A 19,223-nucleotide genomic window follows, 5' to 3' on the forward strand; every position below is an offset into this window, starting at 1 on the left:
GTGAGCAAACCTACACATGGACATATTATAGGAAGTTTTAACATTGATGGTACAACATGTACTTTGGAAATGTAATGAATGGAGTGGGTCAGAAAAGACTGAATAGTGGTACTGTTTCAAATGGATGCCTTTTTATCTCTAACACCGTTAATCACGGCTTCTGTCTGTAATTAGTAGCCCTGTCTCTGGGTCTATGAACAATTCCGCCGTACCGTTCAAAGTGGCTACCTGCTTTTTCACTGCACTAGCCGCATTCCAGGTTTCGGAACATCACTCTACAAGGCTTAGTGACATTTTGTATGATTTGCACTTTATTAAATTCATGCAATGTGCCTAGTAATGGCAGAGAAATGTATTCTGGTGTGGCATTGTCTGTTTTTCAGTGTTTCATTTGTTCTAGTCAAAGCACAAATAACACGTTGGCTCTGTTAGGTGCTCTTCTGAGCCATGACGGTACGATAGTGAGACACTTTAAATATCGGTTGTGATAACGGCCTATTGCTATTCGTGAGTAGCTATTACAAAGATTTTATGACTTGTTGCTCTATTGTATCATTGTAAGTTGTAGAACTAATTGTAAGTAGGAACAGCAATCAATCGACAGAAAAATATCAATAAATTCATTGTTTTAGTCATTATTTAAACAGAAAAACACTTTGACATTTTCTAGTTCCAGCTTATCCAAAATAAGGCTTCTTATTTACATAACAATTGAAACATTGCTCTTGAGTAAAGAATTTTTTTTTCGTTGACCGCTCCAAAAAGTGTTTAATTAATCAAGAGAATGATCCGTCCAAAATCTTACATAATATGAAACATTCAGTAATATGTAAGACTTGTGCAAAACTGTCTGAGCTGCACATAAGCATTTATTTCAAGTCCTACTCTGGGTGGCAGTACAACCAAACCTTAAAGCATTAAGATATGGTCAGACTCAGATCTGACTGCATTGCTGAAGGTGCCAAAGAAGTCAAATAAGGAAAATTAACATCACATGTTGTTCACTTTGGTTAGCTGTAGAATAATACAAGCATCAAGGCATTCTAGGCTTTAGTTGTCCGAATTAAATATTTAGAGAGAGGGGGGTTCAGAATCAGAGCACTGTCGGAGCTATGCAGGGAGATTGTGAAGACTCACAGTCCCAATGTCTGAAATGTAATCCACATATTTTCTAGTATTCAGATTGATTTGCAGCATGCCATAAAAGCCTGAAGACATTGGTGCAAAGAGATGGGTGCAAAGCCAAGGAGAGCTATAATTAGTTTTATTTTGTCAGGTCACTCATTTCGACTGATCACGTGACGGCCTATAAGCTCTAAAATTAAATGATGAAGTGAAACACTAAATCAAATAAAACTAAATTAATCTTTCACTGCGGTGCCAAGAGTTGGGGTTAAGTTAAAATGTACGGACTCAGTGATTCACTTATTTACAATCACAGGGAGACATTTAGTAGGCCTAACACAAAACTACCACAGCAAAGTATTACATTTCTGACTTGTATTAGACCAACTTGTCTCCCAGCAAACGTCCCATTCTAGAATGTTCCCACAGTTGTCTTTGAGACCATGCTTAGAATGTTAATGTCTCCCTGCAGCGCTGCCATGGCAACGAGGGGGGCTGTGTTTCTAGCCAGCCCAGCTCTCTCCACAGGGTGGGAAGAAAATTGTTTCCACGACTTTCTGTTTGGGGAAGGGTGTGCTGTGTCATGTTGTTGGTTTGTGTGTGTGTGTGGTGGGGAGGGAGGGGGAGGGGGGGGGGGGGTTGCCAGACCTCCTGCTGCTACTAAATATACACCTTCTGCATGTGCTCACATTCAAGGTTGATAGAGAGCGCGTGGACCGGTGTGAATGATTCAGGAAGTGACGTGGTGTACGGCAGAGAGGTTGCCCTCTTCTGGACTTGGATGGGTACTAAAATCTGTGAAGGTGCTTCATGTTTGTGCTAAGAGGGCCTACACAGGCACAGCCCCTCTTTCCACACATCAAGGGCACACACACTTACTCACCCACACACATGCACTGACACACAATTGGTGTAACGTGGTTTAGCAGGAAGACAGAGGAGCCTCCAGCTCTACAGGGAAGCCTGGGAAAACTCAGCTCTCTGATTTCAGCAAGATGCACAACAGAGGAGACTGGAAAAGATGACACAGACTGGCAGTCTCCCTTTCTCCACATCGGCTGGTAGGGCAAATGAACTGATTACACTAAAGGGACATTGATGGTGTTATTCTTCTCGTGTTTGAGATGTATGATCATGTTTTTTTGCGGCACTTTTGTATTCTAATGAGTTTGAATTAGGTGTTACTGTCATGCAAACTAGTAATTGGAAATGTTTAATATTATGTTTTTCGTTTTGTTTTACACATTTAAGGCAACCAAACAGTTTTAATTTTAGAGGCATTTATGACAAAAAAAAATGTCCACAATGATCACATTCATTTGTGTTACTGTTACAGGATTCCCATGGATCCAACATCATTCATCTGAGTTGATCTGACAAGATTTAATCTCCGAGGTTTTCCGGTCCTTTTACGCTGTAAGGTGACTCCACAACAGATATGCTTCACAATCATCCTCAGCTGTTGTCTAAGGCTCTGAGCTGCTTGCATTCACACACGACACACACAAACAGACCACTTAAAGGTTGAGTTGCAATGCCCTCTATGGATATATGAGTCAGATTTACCACGGATTACATCTAACAGGGATGATTTGCTCTCACTCACCTTAAATTTTATTTCATTTCATTTAACTTTTATTTATCCTCGAGAGACCAATTGAGGGGTGACCCTCATTTACAATGACGTCGAGATCAAACAAATTCAAAGGAAAAACAACAATACATAAACAATATTCAATGCAAATACATCAAATACACAACAACAGGTGAAGAGAAAAACAATTGAAACATTTACACAGTGGTGAAGAGTGGCAGCAATTAAAATGAAATGGGTGAAAGTACAATATAGCCTAATTAAAACAGTTACAGGTAGTAACAAACTATCTTAAATCTGCCAGTTTGGCAGATTTAAGATAGTTTGTTTAAATTGGTTAAAGGATATGAAGTTATTTAGTTTATGAAGCAGTTGCTAATTTTTCAAATTTCTCTTCACTTTGATGTGCAATGTTGTTATAACCAGAACCGCTGTCAGAAGCTAAAACATAAAACCCATTTGTAATCAACCATAGTTTAGCTTTAAGTTTTGCTTAAAGGTCCACTGTGTAACATTTATGAAACAATGTACAGTATTTATTGCATATGAGTGAATGGGTAGCAATGTAACTTAAAAACAAAACTGTGCAACGAAACTTTCCTCATACATCATTACAACCGGTCAATCACTCCGTCTCTTGTTTGTATCACCGCTTTGGTCGGAATATCTGAAAGTTCCATAGTGTCTCTTAAACAAATTGAAAATGTATAACCACCACTGTGCTCTTTCCTCCTTAAGGTGATCGCCACAGTTGTGTTGCTGTTTTGGGCACCATGGGAAACATAGTCCACTGCTGTCAATCCCTTTCAAACTACTTCAAGTGTCAGGAGGATGCAACGGCTCAGAATGAGGCAGAAAGATCCCCTCTTCTGTCCAGCGAAGAGAGTGAATGTGACTCGCCGAGCCTGCCGGACGACTCGGAGGACAACCTGTTAACTGTCTCCACTGGTGTGATCAACCCGACCCTGGAACCAGAGCACTTCCTGTTCCCTGACATCATCCTAAGCAGCAACCTGGGAGGGGACGTCACTGTGGTGGAGCCCATGGTATGTCTGCTAGTGTCTGAAGAGGAGGAGGAGGGAGTGAGGGTGGACGAGACGGGACACCAAGGACATGAGAGGAGCAACAGGTGGAGAGAGTGCAGATACTCAGAGGTTGAGACACAGACCGAAGAGGATACGCAGATCGGTATGGGGGTACAAACCCAGACGGAGTCACAGGAAGAAATTCAGGCACAAACAGATTTAATTGAGTGCAATGATGAGACTGTTGCAAGGGAGGTAAATACACTAACAACTACTAGCGCCGGAAAAGTGACGGCTGCAGATGTCTGGAAAGAACATGGAATGCTGAAAAAGGTGGATGATCTCTTGGAAGCACAAACATCACCAGAGGGCCCCTCAGAAATGGTCTATCACATGCTGCCAGAGAAACAAAAGAAAAGGATGGACTCAGAGGGGCCCTGGTCCGACACAGAAGCTTCTGTTGAGTCAGAGCTGCCAGGGAGGGGGGATAGACAGAGAGAGGAAAACAAAGAGGCCTTCAGAGATGTAGACAAGGATGCTGAACAGGAAGAGCTGGAAGGGAAACCCATCCACGAGGAACTGACTGCCACTTTAACAAAGCACATCTTTCAAACAGAGCAAAGTACAGAGCTAATAGAGGATGTAAACACTGATGGGGAGAATGTCTTTAAGTCGCAACAGACAACAGAAGATGAGCATCACACTCTGCAGACACAGGAGAGTGTTGATGTCAAAGAACAAAACACAAAACAAGTTGAGTGTTCTGTGGACCAGACAGAACAATGTAAACAGGTTAATGAACAGACTGGACAGGCGTCTGAAGTTTCAAATGAGAGTGAAAAAGAAAATGACAATGACGTTATCCACAGACAAACAAACATAAATCCGCCTGAGGATCACAAGGATCATATTCAGTGCAACTTGCACCTGCCAAAGAGGCAGGAGGATGATAACAAAACTGCTGCTCAGAATGATGTGGAGCTTCCACAGGTGGGGGAGCAGGAAGGGGATGAGATAATACAAACAAACTTGGTTGACCCGCTGTTTCCTGCAGCACAACATGTCAAAGGTGTGAGATTTTTCAAGTGTCATCTTGCTTGTTTTTTGTTTGTTTATTGCTCAGAGGTATTTAAATATGTTTTAAAAGGCTTCCACTTGCAGCGTGCACAGTGGATCGTCGCTTTATGGAGGAACATTTTACTTTTAATTAAAATTAAAAGTGGAAATGGAAAATTAATTGAGAAAATGTCTTATATCTTATATAAAACTTGTATTATATTTTAGTATGCATGGTAATCAGGCCACAATAAAAGTGGGAAATAAAAAGGAATGTCGATATTGAAATAAAATGTATATTATTGATATATTATGAAATAGCATTGTGATATTGAAAACTGAAAAAACAAATTTAGAATGTTTAATTCCAAATACAAAAAATGGCAAAAGGAAAAAGGAGGGGTTGAAAATGATAAAAATACAAGGTAACTTTTTATCATGTGTTCATGTTTAACTTCCTCTTAAATAATTTTATTTCAAAATTGAGCTTTTACATCTAAGCTTTTTGCCATTTCATGATTGCACATTTCACATTTTGTTCACTTTTTAGAATTGTAATTTAGATATGGCTGTCTCAGTTCGATTTTTTTTCCACTTCTCTTTCAAACAAACAAATTATCCTCATGCAGTTAGTTTTCATCCTCACGCCCTTAGTTTATTTTTTAAACTCCTAGACTCCGTTTTTCACTCTGCCTTAAGGTTCATTACAGGAGATGCTTATGACACTCACCATTGTCTTTTATATGAAAAGGTTGGGTGGTCTTCTCTTAAAGAGAGACGTGATGCACATTGGCATATTTTTATATATTAAGCCCTGACCGGAAAGCTACCACTCTATTTGACAACAATGCTGCATATTTCAGATGGGCTTTATCATACCCGCTCAACTGAAATGCTCATGTTATATGTTCCATACGCCCGGTCTGACCTTGGTAAAACTGCTTTTAGCCACAGTGCCCCTGACTCCTGGAACAGCCTACAACATCAAATTAAAATAAATACACTCATAACTGTTAACCAATTTAAAGTTATTATTTTGAATCAGCCCCACTCCAATTGTAACTGTTTTAATTAGGCTATTGTTCTGTTTTATTCAATTGATCTGAATGTTTTAATTGTTGTTGTCTCTTTGTAAGCTTGTTGTGTATTCTCATTGTATATTGTGTATCTGTAATTCTCGACGTCATTGTAAAAGAGGGTAACCCTCAATTGATCTTTCGAGAATAAATAAAGGAAAATTAAATTTTGTCCCTTCTGTTGTGAACAGCTCCTCCAATTCAGGCTGAAGAAACCCCTGAAGAGGATTGCTCAGAGCAGTCTGAGGTTGACAAAAGCCAACAACTTAGCATCCGTGACATTGTTGATCTTCAAGAGTCGGGCTTCACCATCAGTATTCAAGCTCCTGGATCAGAAAGTTTTGAGCTTCAGGTTTGGCTGCATAATTTACTGTCATCATTTTCTGTCAGATACTTGACAGTATGTTCAGGTTCATGTTACCTCTCCCTGTCTCTCCCTGGCCACTCTCAGGTTTCAGGTCAGATGTTGGGAGTGGAGCTGCACCAGGTACTGATGGAGCACGAGATCACCTGCCACCGCACATGCTTCTCCATCCAGCTGGGAGACACTGCACTCGACAGCCTCACAGAGCTATGCTCCATCCAGGGCTTCCAGGATGGAGCGCTGATCAAGGTGGTGGAGGGTAACTGCTTCGTCCTTTTCTTCCTTACTTACAATTTGTCTTTTTCTAGGATAGTTAGTTTACTGCACAGTGAAACATTGTACAGCATCTGACTTCAGTCCAGTTTCCTTAGGCCTCACAATCTGGACCTTCACATTGACCGTAAAATGGTCTGACATTTTTGACTCCACACCGCCTAACTAAAGTTTAATTTTGTTTTATTTAACACCACCAGCAACTACAAATTATTTCTAATTATTATTTCTATCTGCTGCTTTTTATTCTTCAAGCACTTTATAAGCCTCTTTTCTGATCTCGTTGCAGACTCTTACTCAGTGCGAGATGCCCGTCTTCATCTCAGACATGTCCGCGATCTTTTGATGAGCCTCGACCCTGCAGATGCATACAATGGAGTGAACTGCAGCTCACTATCTTACCTCTCCTTTTACATCAGAGACAAGGGTAATTTTATTATTTCTCATATCATCACTTCAGGTTTTGTCTGAACGCTTGTCTGTATTATCCTTCAACCCCTTTCCACTCCATTTGTACCCCTTCAGAAAGTGAAAGTGTAGGGAACAGGCGAGCTACTGAAAAAGAACCTGTTGACTGCAGGCCTCCCGAATACATCCTCCCTGGATCTAAAGACCGACCGCTTACTCCACTGCAGCCGCTCAGAGATGAATGGAAGGTGAGGGATTGGCTTTGAACATGAACGCATGACTGGTTAGATATAGAATACTCAATGAGCGTTATAGAAAAGCAACGGTGGGATTTTATGAAAGCACTATTACAGCCTATACAGTGCCTTCGGGTTCTGACCGTGAGCAGCTGGAACCCCCCTCCAGGAAACAGGAAGATGCATGGGGACTTGATGTACCTCAATGTCCTAACTATGGAAGACAAAGAACTCAACATAACATCCTCCACACGCGGATTCTTCCTCAACCAGTGAGTGTTGAATTGTTTAACCATCCAACTGTTCTGTTTGCCATGAAAGTTAAGGTATAGGGAGGATGATGTCAGTCAAGTGGTCCTCCACTTGACTGACATATCAACATTTGGGTGAATTGCCATAGCCGTTCATGGTGCCCAGAAGATGAATCCCATTAACTTTAAGGATCACTTGACCTTTTCCTCTAGCACCACCAGCAGGTCAAAGATTTCCCATTAAATATCTAATATCTAATACAACATTTTGTACAGTATATATATATTTTATATTGACAACTACTGCATAAATAGCCATGTCATTTGTTCCATGGATTCATCTATGCCACAAGATGAATTGTAAGAACTCTGGTGATTCCTTTACTTTTTATTCAGCGCCATCATAAAATCAAAGATGCAATGTGTCATATATTTTGGTTTATGACCAAATAACTGCACAATTATTCACAATCAAATTTGCCTCAGCTGTACTTTTGGTTTAAATGCAGCATGTTAGCATGCTAGTCTTTGCATTTAGCTTAAGGCACTGCTGGCCCAATTAAAGTCTCATAGAACCGCTAACAGTCTTGTTTGCTGATTAAACATTGCCTCTATTTATTGTTATTTTTCTTCTCAAAGTTCCATAACGAAGCAAGTATTTATTAAACCATCAATAACGCGAGAGAGCAGTAAAACAACAACAACTACATACTGTATGATAAGGACCATGCGGACAGTAATTTGAATCAACCTGTACTATTCTCTGACTGCTCCAGGTCAACTGCCTTCATCTTCAACCCTAAGCCGGCCGTTCCCAAAATCCTTTGCCACTCATTAGTCGAGCTGTTGAGTCAAGTCAGCCCTGCATTCAGGAAAAACTTCAGTGTTCTGCAGAAGAAGAGGTGAGCAGACCAAAGTTGGGCACTCCATGCTACGGCATGATGACAAGTTACATAATACTCCTTATATCATTCCAATATGTACATAGGAATGCCTTTACGTCTGGAATGTGCATGGGGCTTGGTAACACTAGACATTAACATGAAATAAATTCATCCTGATTAAACAGAAATCCTCACACCTCTGCTAACCTTACCAATAGGACAATGTTTTCTGCTTTGAACCAGAGTCCAGCAACACCCTTATGAACGGATCGCAGCACCTTTTCAGGTGTTCACCTGGATCGCCCGCCATGGAGACCACACCCTCGACTGTGTCAGAGCGGAGGAGACTCACACCAGCCGCATGGGCCAGGACGAGCACACCGCTGGGCAGGTTGCAGACGTGAAATATAAGAAAACAGGCTAAATCTGGAAATGTAGAGAAATATAACATTGCTGTCAGAACAGAACCGATGACACATGCATTAAACAGAAAAACAACGATTTCATAGAGCATCTGAGGCAAAGTCATTGTGAAGGGGATGCTGATATCGGGTTGTGTGTTATGATCACAGAGTCGAGACTGGAATGAGGAGCTGCAGGGATGCAGGGAACTCAAGAGGAACTCCCTTCAGGAGCGTCTGCACAGAGAGAGGAGCATATTCAAAGTGAGACCTGGAAATTCCCTTTTTTCAGTTCTCTCTACGATTAATAGTTACTGAAGCAGACTTGTTACTGAGATCATTAGTTTAAAAAAGTACACAACTTAGATGTATAAAACTTCCCTTGTCCTCTTATGTTTCCTCTGCAGCCTACTGTTATCAGCTATTTAATGAAATCACTGTTAAATGATTCCTTCCTCTTAATCCCTACATCCAGACCAACAGTGACTTTGTTACCGCTGCAACACTTGGTGCTGTAGCTGTGATCGACGGTAACATCATGCCGTTAAACCCCGGGGAGGCGCCTCATATGCAGATGTTCATCTGGAACAACCTCTTCTTCAGTCTGGCATTTGACATCTCTGATCACTACCGCCCAGTAGGGGGCAACACTGCTGCTCACACTGCTGCCATTTGTGACCTAAGGGGAGCACAGGTAGAGATCCCTGCAGCAGTTATTAAACCAAGAAAATAATCTTCCCTGCAGTTGCATGGAATCTGTTCTCATCAAAACAAAAAATCATACGTTCCTCTGCTCCAGGCATACGCATCCGTGGACGTAGAGGGGCTTCACACAATTGGGACAGCTGTGGTGGATTATCGTGGCATCCGTGTTATCGCTCAGACGATCGTTCCTGGGATACTAGAGAAGAATCAGGAACAGAGTGTCATCTATGGCTCCAATGACTATGGAGAAACAGTTTTTACACACCCCAGGTAACACACACACACTCACAAAAACCATCAGGGTATTATCTTGTAGGTATTTAGATTTTGATTGTCTCAACATTATTTCAGGTTTCTGGAGCTTCTGGATAAAACTAGTAAGCCTCTGAGAATCCAGCGTCACCATGTGCTCGACCACAGCAACAGCCCAGTGGAGCTTTGCTCTGGCATCGAGACCAAAGGCATCCTGGGTAATGATGGAAGAGCCTACATCTTGGACCTTCTACGTACTTTCCCTGCCGACCTTAACTTCCAGTTCTCAGAGATGGAGGAGAGGAGGGAGGTGCCCAAGGAGTGTCAGAGCTTCGGTTACCCACGGCGACATCAGCACGGCCTAGCCAGCCTGAGACTGGAGCTGCTAGAGGCATTCGTCCAGCACAGGTGAGAAATAGGAGATGTACACGAAATGCAGCCGCCCTTTAACCATTTAATCAGCAGGATGAACTGAGCTAGTGGAAATTAAGTGTGTTCTTCTTCTAATCTTGCGTTTACTGTGGCAGATATGAACTTTACTTGAAAACGGTGTCCCAAGGGCTCAACCAACTGGAAGCAGATGACAAAGACACAGCCGGTGTTGAAATGGGTGAGTAAAATAATTTGAAAAGTCAATTAAATGATTTAAATCTCTTGATAAATAGATATAATCAATAGATCTTTTTAAATTTCAATTGATAATGCATTCGTATTTTACTTGTCTAGAGTGCCGGAGAAGAGATGTGATAATGAAAGCTTGTAAAGCTGCTGGATCAGTGAGTGACTCTTGCTTTGACATCCGCTTCAATCCTGATGTTTGCTCTCCAGGTAGTGCACACACACACACACACGTTTATCAGAAGAATCAGATTGAGATTAAATGGTTCGCTTTGTTACAGGTGTTCGTTTCTCCTCTGAGTGTATCAAGGAGGTTCAGAAGCAGAGACAGTTGTTATGGGATGCGGCTGCTTTCCTACTTTCTGCTCAGATTCCAGCAGTGGTGAGTTGTTGTGTGTGGAACAATAATGTTCATTGTTCAAGTGTTAAACCTCATTTGTGTGAAATTTAGGATTATATCTGTAATCCTAATGCTGCAGCTTTGTATGTGTGTGTGTGTGTGTGTGTGTGTGTGTGTGTGTGTGTGTGTGTGTGTGTGTGTGTGTGTGTGTGTGTGTGTGTGTGGTAGCTGAGGGACTTTCTGGACCACACAGCCGTGCCGATGGATGGAGCAACCCTGACCTCAGCACTGCACCAGCGGGGCGTGAACATACGATACTTGGGCACCCTACTCAGGGAGCTGGAGAGGATGGAGGAGGAGAGAGTGAGACTCAGCCACATACAGGTAGTAGTCACTGCAGTTCTTATTAACTATACCGTACCACATGTATGTAACATCATCATAGCTGCATCTTTTTCTGGTTAAGGATTGAGTAAGATATTAATAAATGTGGCATGACATGAGTGGCAGTTCCAGATAGAAGATCAGGATAAAAACCACATTTCCTATACCCCAGAGGAACACTGCTAAAAGGTCTGGGAGAAGAGAAAATGGAGCTAATGTACCTAGTTCAACCAACTTGAACCACTCAAGGAAAAACGTAATAAATTATATTTTCTTCAGTAAACTAAATAAAAAATAACAAGAACAGGAAATGCAGACCGCTAGTTAACCTTAATCTTCTGATTAATTCAAATGTATTTTTTAAGTTATCGCTAATCTCTAGCCTAGAAATCCAGACCCACATCTAGAACGATATAGGGACCTTCCCAACTCAAGGGGCGGCACCTACGCATGCATTTCAAATACCACTGCACGCAATTGGATAGCACTACAACCAATCAGAGCAATGAACAAGGTGACGTATTTAGCCCTGTTCGTTTAGCGAACAGAAGGGTTAACTGGTAAATTAAACTTTTGCTGTGGTCGGACTCGGTCGGCAAAATATCAAATGCTGTATTCTTTAGAAAATGCAATAATCAAACTGTTAACAGTTTGATTATTGGTTCCTCTAAAAAGTAAAGTGTCAAACACAAAAAGATTTAAATGAACTCTGAGGAGCAAGATTTGTGGCTCAGTTTTTTCAAACAAAGTCTTTCTGATCAAACGTTCCCTTCACAGAGAATTTCTATCAGTGAAGTCATCATCAGAAGTGCAAAACACATCTTCAGGACCTATCTGCAGGTGATGTGCTCAAATAAGGATGATTAGTGAAATATTAATAGAACACTTTACAATCTATAGCACCAATTTCTAATACCCGCATACATTGTATTTTCTTCCAGGATGTGGAACCTGCAGCTTTCTCCGCCGCCGTCAGTCACTTCCTTAACTGCCTCCTGAGTTCCTCCTCTTCCTGTTTCCCTGACTGTAGCTCAGATAAGCTCCTCTCTCGTCGCAGGAGTCGCCGTCGACGGAGCCACGGGAGTCGAGTTGCCATGTTGATGGACAGTGTGTGGGCTAGACTGACCCCCAGTGAGCTGTGGGGCAGGATCAGGAGGGAGGCTGCAGATTATTACCACTACACAATAGACAGGTGTGTGTGTGTGTGTGTGTGTGTGTGTGTGTGTGTGTGTGTGTGTGTGTGTGTGTGTGTGTGTGTGTGTGTGTGTGTGTGTGTGGTTTCATATGCGCAACATGATTTTAAACTGTCGTCTTCTCTGTGTTCAGTGAAAGTATAGATGAAGTAATAGAAAAGCACGGTCTTCAGAGGGTCTCACTACTGAGAGAGATCGCCATCAAGATGGGCATCCAGGTCAGAAATCTACCAAGCTTCTATTCATAATACATGTGCCTATACGAAATGCAATAAATTCTGTCCATCTTATTAAAATTTGCATTAGGCAAGAATAGTAGCCTAAACCACAAATTTTGTATCATTAAAAAAAACGTATTTGGAGCTGCGATAAACATATCTATTGCTCAGATACTGCTTATTTGACCAGGTTGTCAGACAGTAAGTTTTCTTGGATCAAACACATGTTCTTCCAGACGACAAGATATTTGATGGAAAACCGGGCTCACCACAAGGGTGGTAATGGTTGAACCTGCTGCCAAATCAGTTTTTACCCCCGCAATTCTCACCCTTACTAGAGGCCAAGATGAGTTTTAGGTATGAGGTAATCTTTTTTGGCCACACCTTTTTCTTGTCAAGCCCACTGTAAAAAGAAAACACACCAAATAGGTTATAGTTAAGGCTAAGGCAGAGGTCTGGGCTTACAATATGAAACAAGACTGAGGACCTTTACTGAAGTACAAAAGGCTCATAAGTGCAAAGTCATAGTGCAGCTTTAAAATGCAGCCTCTTCCCCCAAACTACCTTTTTGCTCTGTATTTAGGTGCAGCTCAGGGAGTATGTGTTTCAGCCTCGACACGGACCAGTGTTCGGTGAGGAAGATGTCATCAACATGTTTCCTGTGGTCAAACATCTCAAACCTACAGCAACAGATGCCACGAGGCTTGTTCAAGGTGCACAGGTGGCAGTGCAGCAGGGTGAGAGAGACTAATTATAAGCTCTGCCCACCCAAATGTGCGCACTGCCTACCCAATCAAAAGTGAAGAAAATGTATTTTTAATTTTTTCAGCCAATTAAAATATGTGTATTTACTATGCCAGGACCATTCCTAGCTTTTGATTGGGTAGGCACGGCAACAGCCCGCCTCCAAATTCACCAATCACCTGCTTTTCTGTGATCATTTGTCAATCACGTCCACAGAGCGCAGTCTCTCTTTTGCAAAGGCAGTTAGAACCCTATTCGGCAACTTTTTTCACACATTTATTTATGTTAGTTAATGCTGTTCACAAAAGCTCATTCACTTCCTATCATGGTTACAAAACACTTTACGAATAAATCACTTAGTGGCTCGTATAAACAGTGGGGAGCAATAACATCAATCAATAACACTTTGATGTGTTCATAGTGTCACAGCCCGGCTCAAGGGAATGACAATGAGGAAACCACACAAGAGATTAAGTTTAACCAAATAATAATTTATCTAAACAAAGTTTAACGTAAGTTACTAAGTGGTGCGTGAATGGCAGTAATCAGTAATGGGTGCTGTGTCTGTGTGAGTGAAGAGTGTAATGTATGTGCAAAGCAAAACTAACTAACTAAGCCAAAGCAAAGCAAACCATACATCAAGGAAGGGGGACCCAAGTGGCTGATTCCTGCAGCTTATATAGCTGAGGAGATCAGCCAGCATGGGTGTTTGTAATTAGCGATCATCTCCTGGAAGCCTGCCAATCAGGAGGTGCCAGGAGCTGTCACACCCCCCTCCATAGAAACGAGGTTCAACACGTAACCTGCAAAACAACAACAGTTATATACGGGCAACAGTTATATTACCAAACAAACAAAACAAGCCTAAGACAATTTATGCTCAGGCCTGACCACTGATCCGTTGAACAAATATCTCTCTTTGTCCTAACATTTTGTTTACCGGCATCCCCGAGAAGCAACTAAGACCCTACAGAACGGGAACACACCACAGGAATGAATGCTACCAGGTCTTTATACAAGTGGATATATCCCGTTTCATACAAGGCCAGAAAAAGTGCTGAAGGACCCGCCCATATGTACTCCTCACTCCCCCTTGACCAGCTACCTTTCGATCACCGGCTGTCTATATCTCACAGGAAGCACAATCTTCCCCACTGATCCCCCAGTCAAATTTCTCCCATGAGGGACCCACCTCCTCATCAGCAGGCCTAGTTATATCAGTTCCTGCCATTTTACCTTCTCTAACTAGATCCAGTTTACATTGTTCAATGTCCAGTTTTGCCTGCTCTGTTCTTTGTTTCATTGCTTCAAGCGCTAACTCCTTATCCATTTTTGTACGTTCAAGAGCCTTTTCATGTTCCATCTGTATTAACATCAGTTATTTTTGTTGATCAAAGGTGAGACCTACAGTAGGAGAAACCACAGCATTACTTTGCACTGTGACTGGCAAAACACCACTTTCAATTAAAGCAGCCACAAGTTTGAAAAGTTGTTCTTTTGTGCAACCATTCAACATTGCCTCAGAGGGAGATTGAACAAAACTACCGACAGAAGCCATGACAAAACAGCTTTGATCACTGGGATGCAAATAGAATTAGAACTTCCCCACTAACTGCCTATCCAAACCTGAATAATCTTGACCCTAGTGTTCATGCAGCTTGCGGTGGGTATTTATGCACTGCAAACCAGCTGGTTTGAAAGGCGACCTGCAAGCAGACAACCCACAAGATCTTTCGGATGTGTTCCCGAGACAATTGACATTGAACAATTGACACTAACCACGCCCCACAGCACTACCAAAAGGGAAAAACAACAAAAGAAAAAAAATTCAGGCAACCCAAAGGGGAAACGCAACTGAAGCCTAACAGGGAAAGTTCAAATTCAGACATGTGCTCATCAGACAATCAACTATGTTAGCCTAGCCTCAGCCAATTACCCACTCCAGACACAAAGCTCAATCCCCAACCATGCACTCCTGCTTTACAATACTAAACCACAAAAGAGCTTCCAAAATATACTAACTAGTGCACAAATTAACTGATTTAACAAAGACTAACCGGCCACCCCAAAAACCTCGCACCCCTGCGCCTGCAGAGCGCCAACATGGCGCGAGCACTGGAAGTAGGACGGGAGAAAGCCTTGTCATTCTTCCAGCAAGCGTGTAGCTCCTTTAAGTACTCCTCCAAAGGCGGGACAGAGAAAGAGGCTGTGACAGGGCTGCCCCTGAAAAAGGCGCTAGGCTGAGCCACGTCCGCCTGAGGAGCATCGAGCCCCAGGCGAGCCAGGGCCGCACGGATGACAGCCCCCATAGGGTTACCCTCTGCACTGTGCTCGGAGCTCTGAGCAGAGGAGCAGGAGGCCTCCCCAAGAGTGTTTGAGGCTCCCTCCTCACTAAAAAAGTTTGCCGAAGCCGCCAGCGACAGGACATCATCCCTACCAGGCACGTCCCCCACGGAAGGGACAGGCTGGTCATCAGCCACTGCCCCACCCGCCCCCGGTTGCAGGGTCAGAAGGAGCTCCTGTATTCTTTCCATGTCGGATGACAAGCGATCCACCTTGGATGCTAATTCGTCCTTAGCCCTTTTCTTGGGGGGGGGGGGGCACCGTCCTACCCCGACGCCAAGAACGGCTGGGCTGAGCCGAAGGAAGTGGTGCAATTGAGGGAAGGTTGACGGCCGTCGGACGCTCCACCGCTGCAAGTCTAGCCACCCTGAGCGCCAAGGGCATGGAGCCGCAGTTCATGCAGGCCCTCTCAGTAAGGCCCTCCCGCAAATGCTCGAAGCCGAGACACGAGGGGCAGCGATCATGGCCATCGTCAGGCTCAAGAAGGGCCACACAGGCACCACACACATGAGCCATCAGTAGAACACTGGGAGAGAGAGCGAAAACACTGCCTTCACCAGTAAACTACTTACCCAAAAAACACAAAACAGTGTTACCGGGAGAGGATGAGAAAGCGCAGTCTTCACCAGTAAGTGACCAAAAAGAATTGTACAGCAGTGTTACCGGGAGCGGACACGAGAGCGCTGCCTTCACCGGTAAGTGACCGAACAGAGATACACCGCAGTGTTCCCAGGAGAGGACGCGAGAGCGCCGCCTTCACTGGGAAGCGACTGACAAGAATTCAATGAACAAAAAAGACCCTTTTCCCTTTTTTTTTTTTTTTTTTTTTTTCAAAAAAGTTTAACAAAAACAAAAAATGGCAATCTAGAACAGCCGAGCTGTCTCTATCAAATGAAATTCAATGAGGGAAGGTATCAATTAGCGCCACAATAGTGGGGCAAAAGCCCTTAGTGCTGCATGGCTAAAACAGCCCCTAGAGGACGGGTTCCTTACCCGTTGCTCTGACCTTAGTCGCAAGGCTGCACACCGTTGCTTATCCTTTTCCAAATGCGAAAACTTATCGCACGCGGTACGTCTGCGTCTTCCTGCGAGAAGAAAAAGGAACAGATCCTCTGTAGACACCGGGCTATATAGCCCTTCCGGTGTCACGAGGGTCACAGGTGACTTTGTTGATATTGGTACTCGAACTGCGCATGCGCGAGACGGATAAATCCAGTGCTTAATGCACCGCCTCTGGCGGTCAGTAAGGATGAAATAGAACAGGAGGTGCCAGGAGCTGTCACAATAGCAACGTGTGAGTATTTAACTAAGATAGACTTAAAAATGTGAACTCATCACTTAACAAATTAGGTTGTAAATACCCATGAGGAACCATACGATTATATCCAGCCACTGATTTGAAACGATAGGTTAAAATAATTTAGTGAGTACCTGAATTCAGTGTCTTTGTGTTTGCTTTCAGGGCTTCTCAAAGATGGCTATGAGTTGATCAGCCAGGCCCTGACTCTGTTTGGCAGCGTATGCGGTATCCTGCATGAGGACGTGTGCATGTGCCTGCGTCTCCTGGGACGGCTCAGCTACATCCTTGGGGAATATGCAGATGTAAATATGCATTACGATTAATTCCTAACATGACCTACACCTCAAGTCTTTGTAAAGGGATATCAAAAATGCATTTGACTTTAATTATGATACAAATGCTTCCCTCTTTCCTCAATGTGTCGCAGGCCCTCAGTCACCAGGAGAAGGTTGTTATGACTAGTGAGAGAGTTCAAGGTATTGACCATCCTGAGACCATTCAAGACTATGTGAGTCCCTTTACCTTGTTATCAATCCACATGTTGCTGCACCGCAACGCCTTGACCATGTTGTTTTTTTAAAGCTTTTATTTAACAAACAGCTTATGAGTTACTTTAATGTAATACTTCACTTGTGTCTGTGATTCAGACTCAGCTGGCCCTGTACTGCTTTGCTGGAGGTCAGCTTTCGATCTCCCTGCAGCTGCTGTATCGCGCTCGGTACCTCGCCCTTCTTGTGATCGGAGAAGACCATCCACAGGTCGCACTGCTGGATGTAAGGGAGACCTCACCCTGCAAACCTTTATGTCTCTGTAAACAGACATCTATTTAGATGGTATCTATTTAAAACATCAGAGGTAGTTCATACACATTATTGTGGTGGTGCTTTATGGTAATTTGAAGATTTGCTGATTTAATATTCAGAATTATTAAAGTGATATTCAAATCCCTACAGTAAAAAGACAACAAGGAAGGAAGTTAAGATTAGATTAGGTCTACTGGTAGGTCAATAATAAGAAAAACACTTAATTCAGCCCTGAGAAAGTGACTTTCAGCTTGTGAACATTCAGACAAGGTTTTCTGCACATAGTCGTTTTTATTTGTGCCCAAGGTCATAATGACGTCTTGGAAATCATATCTTGACATCCCTCATTTTCTCCACTATGTCAGAGTATGCTGGGTCTAGTGCTTTATGCACTGATGGAGTATGAGCTCTCCCTGAAGTTCCTCCAGAATGCCTTGATTTTAACCTCAAAATACCACAGTGCCACGTCCCTGAAGCATGCACTCAGGTAAGACGATTTATCGTCTCGTTCTTCCGTTATCTTACATTCTTTTATTTAGAAGCAGACATTGCCTTTTTTATATATATATATGTTTTGGGCATTGTTATGCTTCATTGATAGTGTAGAGACAGAGTTGAAATGGGGCAGAGAGGGGAGTGACATGCAGAGAACGACCGCGGGCTGGAATCGAACCCGGGTCCCCTGCTGGCCGAGGCCCATGGGGGGACGCCCTACCAACTGAGCTAAGGGCGCCCCCGACATTGCCTTTTTCATCGAGTTTTCATCACCTTTCTTCCTCTCCATGCCTATCTTCCACGCAGTCATCATCTGCTCGCCGCTGTGTACGAGAGTAAAGGGGAGTTTCGTTTGGCTCTGCAACACGAGAGAGAGGCATATTCAATATATAACAGCCAGGTGTGCTTTAACATGCAGAAATACCCTGTTTTATTCTGCTGTTATGTTTATGCTACATACTCTGAAAGACTTCTTTGTTGTACCCGTTAAGGTTGGTGAGGACCATGACAGTACGAAGGAAAGCTCAGAGTACCTGAAGAGTCTCACTCAGCAGGCTGTGATCCTTCAGAAAGCCATCAACCATATCTACAGTAACACACCTAGTGCCCGTATACATCCTCCAAAGGTTTGCACAGTGTTGTGAGTACATGAACACATGCATGCAAGCCTTTCATGTTGTGTGAAACTTTATCTCACATGTGTTTTTATCTACAGTTTTCCACACCAAGCCTTCCCACAATCCTTCAGCAGCTCAACCTGACATGTGGAATCATTCTCATTCCCCTGAGGTAAATACTGTTTGCAGTCCCAGTTATGGAATCACAAAAAACTGCTAATGTGGCGTTCATCTCAACTGGTGATCCTTCTGATCAAGTGTGAATAAATAAATGTCCCTATATGCATTATGTCCATTCTCTCTAGTGCAAAAGAAATTGCAGACCTGAGGACAGAGATGCAAGGAAAGGTTATAGTAGGAGAGCTGGGAAAAAAAGAGTAAAGGACTGCAGACAACAACAAGCTGTGGAGTAAAGGGACAATTACAATAGAACACCTTCATGTTCATTAAGACTTCTGAAAACAACCATGAACAATGAGCAACAATGGAAAATGATAGCCAGGCAAATTGCTGGTGTC

At 42.9% G+C, this 19,223-nt stretch overlaps 1 protein-coding gene across 1 annotated transcript; it reads left to right on the plus strand.

Annotated features, from left to right (window-relative positions):
- Positions 1 to 3,492: 3,492 nt before the first annotated feature.
- On the plus strand, positions 3,493 to 19,086 carry LOC307260646 (clustered mitochondria protein homolog; the record flags this gene model as incomplete). The annotated part of the gene is made up of 28 exons (XM_080040923.1): positions 3,493 to 4,813; positions 6,068 to 6,228; positions 6,328 to 6,499; positions 6,803 to 6,940; positions 7,039 to 7,169; positions 7,275 to 7,429; positions 8,185 to 8,310; positions 8,536 to 8,683; positions 8,865 to 8,957; positions 9,169 to 9,387; positions 9,493 to 9,668; positions 9,750 to 10,058; positions 10,178 to 10,260; positions 10,377 to 10,478; positions 10,550 to 10,650; positions 10,837 to 10,992; positions 11,770 to 11,832; positions 11,934 to 12,184; positions 12,319 to 12,403; positions 12,987 to 13,140; positions 16,953 to 17,092; positions 17,218 to 17,298; positions 17,438 to 17,563; positions 17,959 to 18,080; positions 18,395 to 18,488; positions 18,580 to 18,714; positions 18,804 to 18,877; positions 19,011 to 19,086. The coding sequence occupies 28 exons, from the start codon at positions 3,493 to 3,495 to the stop codon at positions 19,084 to 19,086; spliced, it is 4,992 nt and encodes a 1,663-aa protein (XP_079897049.1).
- Between the last annotated feature and the right edge of the window lie 137 nt (positions 19,087 to 19,223).

This window comes from Ammodytes marinus (assembly GCF_949987685.1).
Source record: "Ammodytes marinus genome assembly, chromosome: 14".
Lineage (NCBI taxonomy): Eukaryota > Metazoa > Chordata > Actinopteri > Uranoscopiformes > Ammodytidae > Ammodytes > Ammodytes marinus.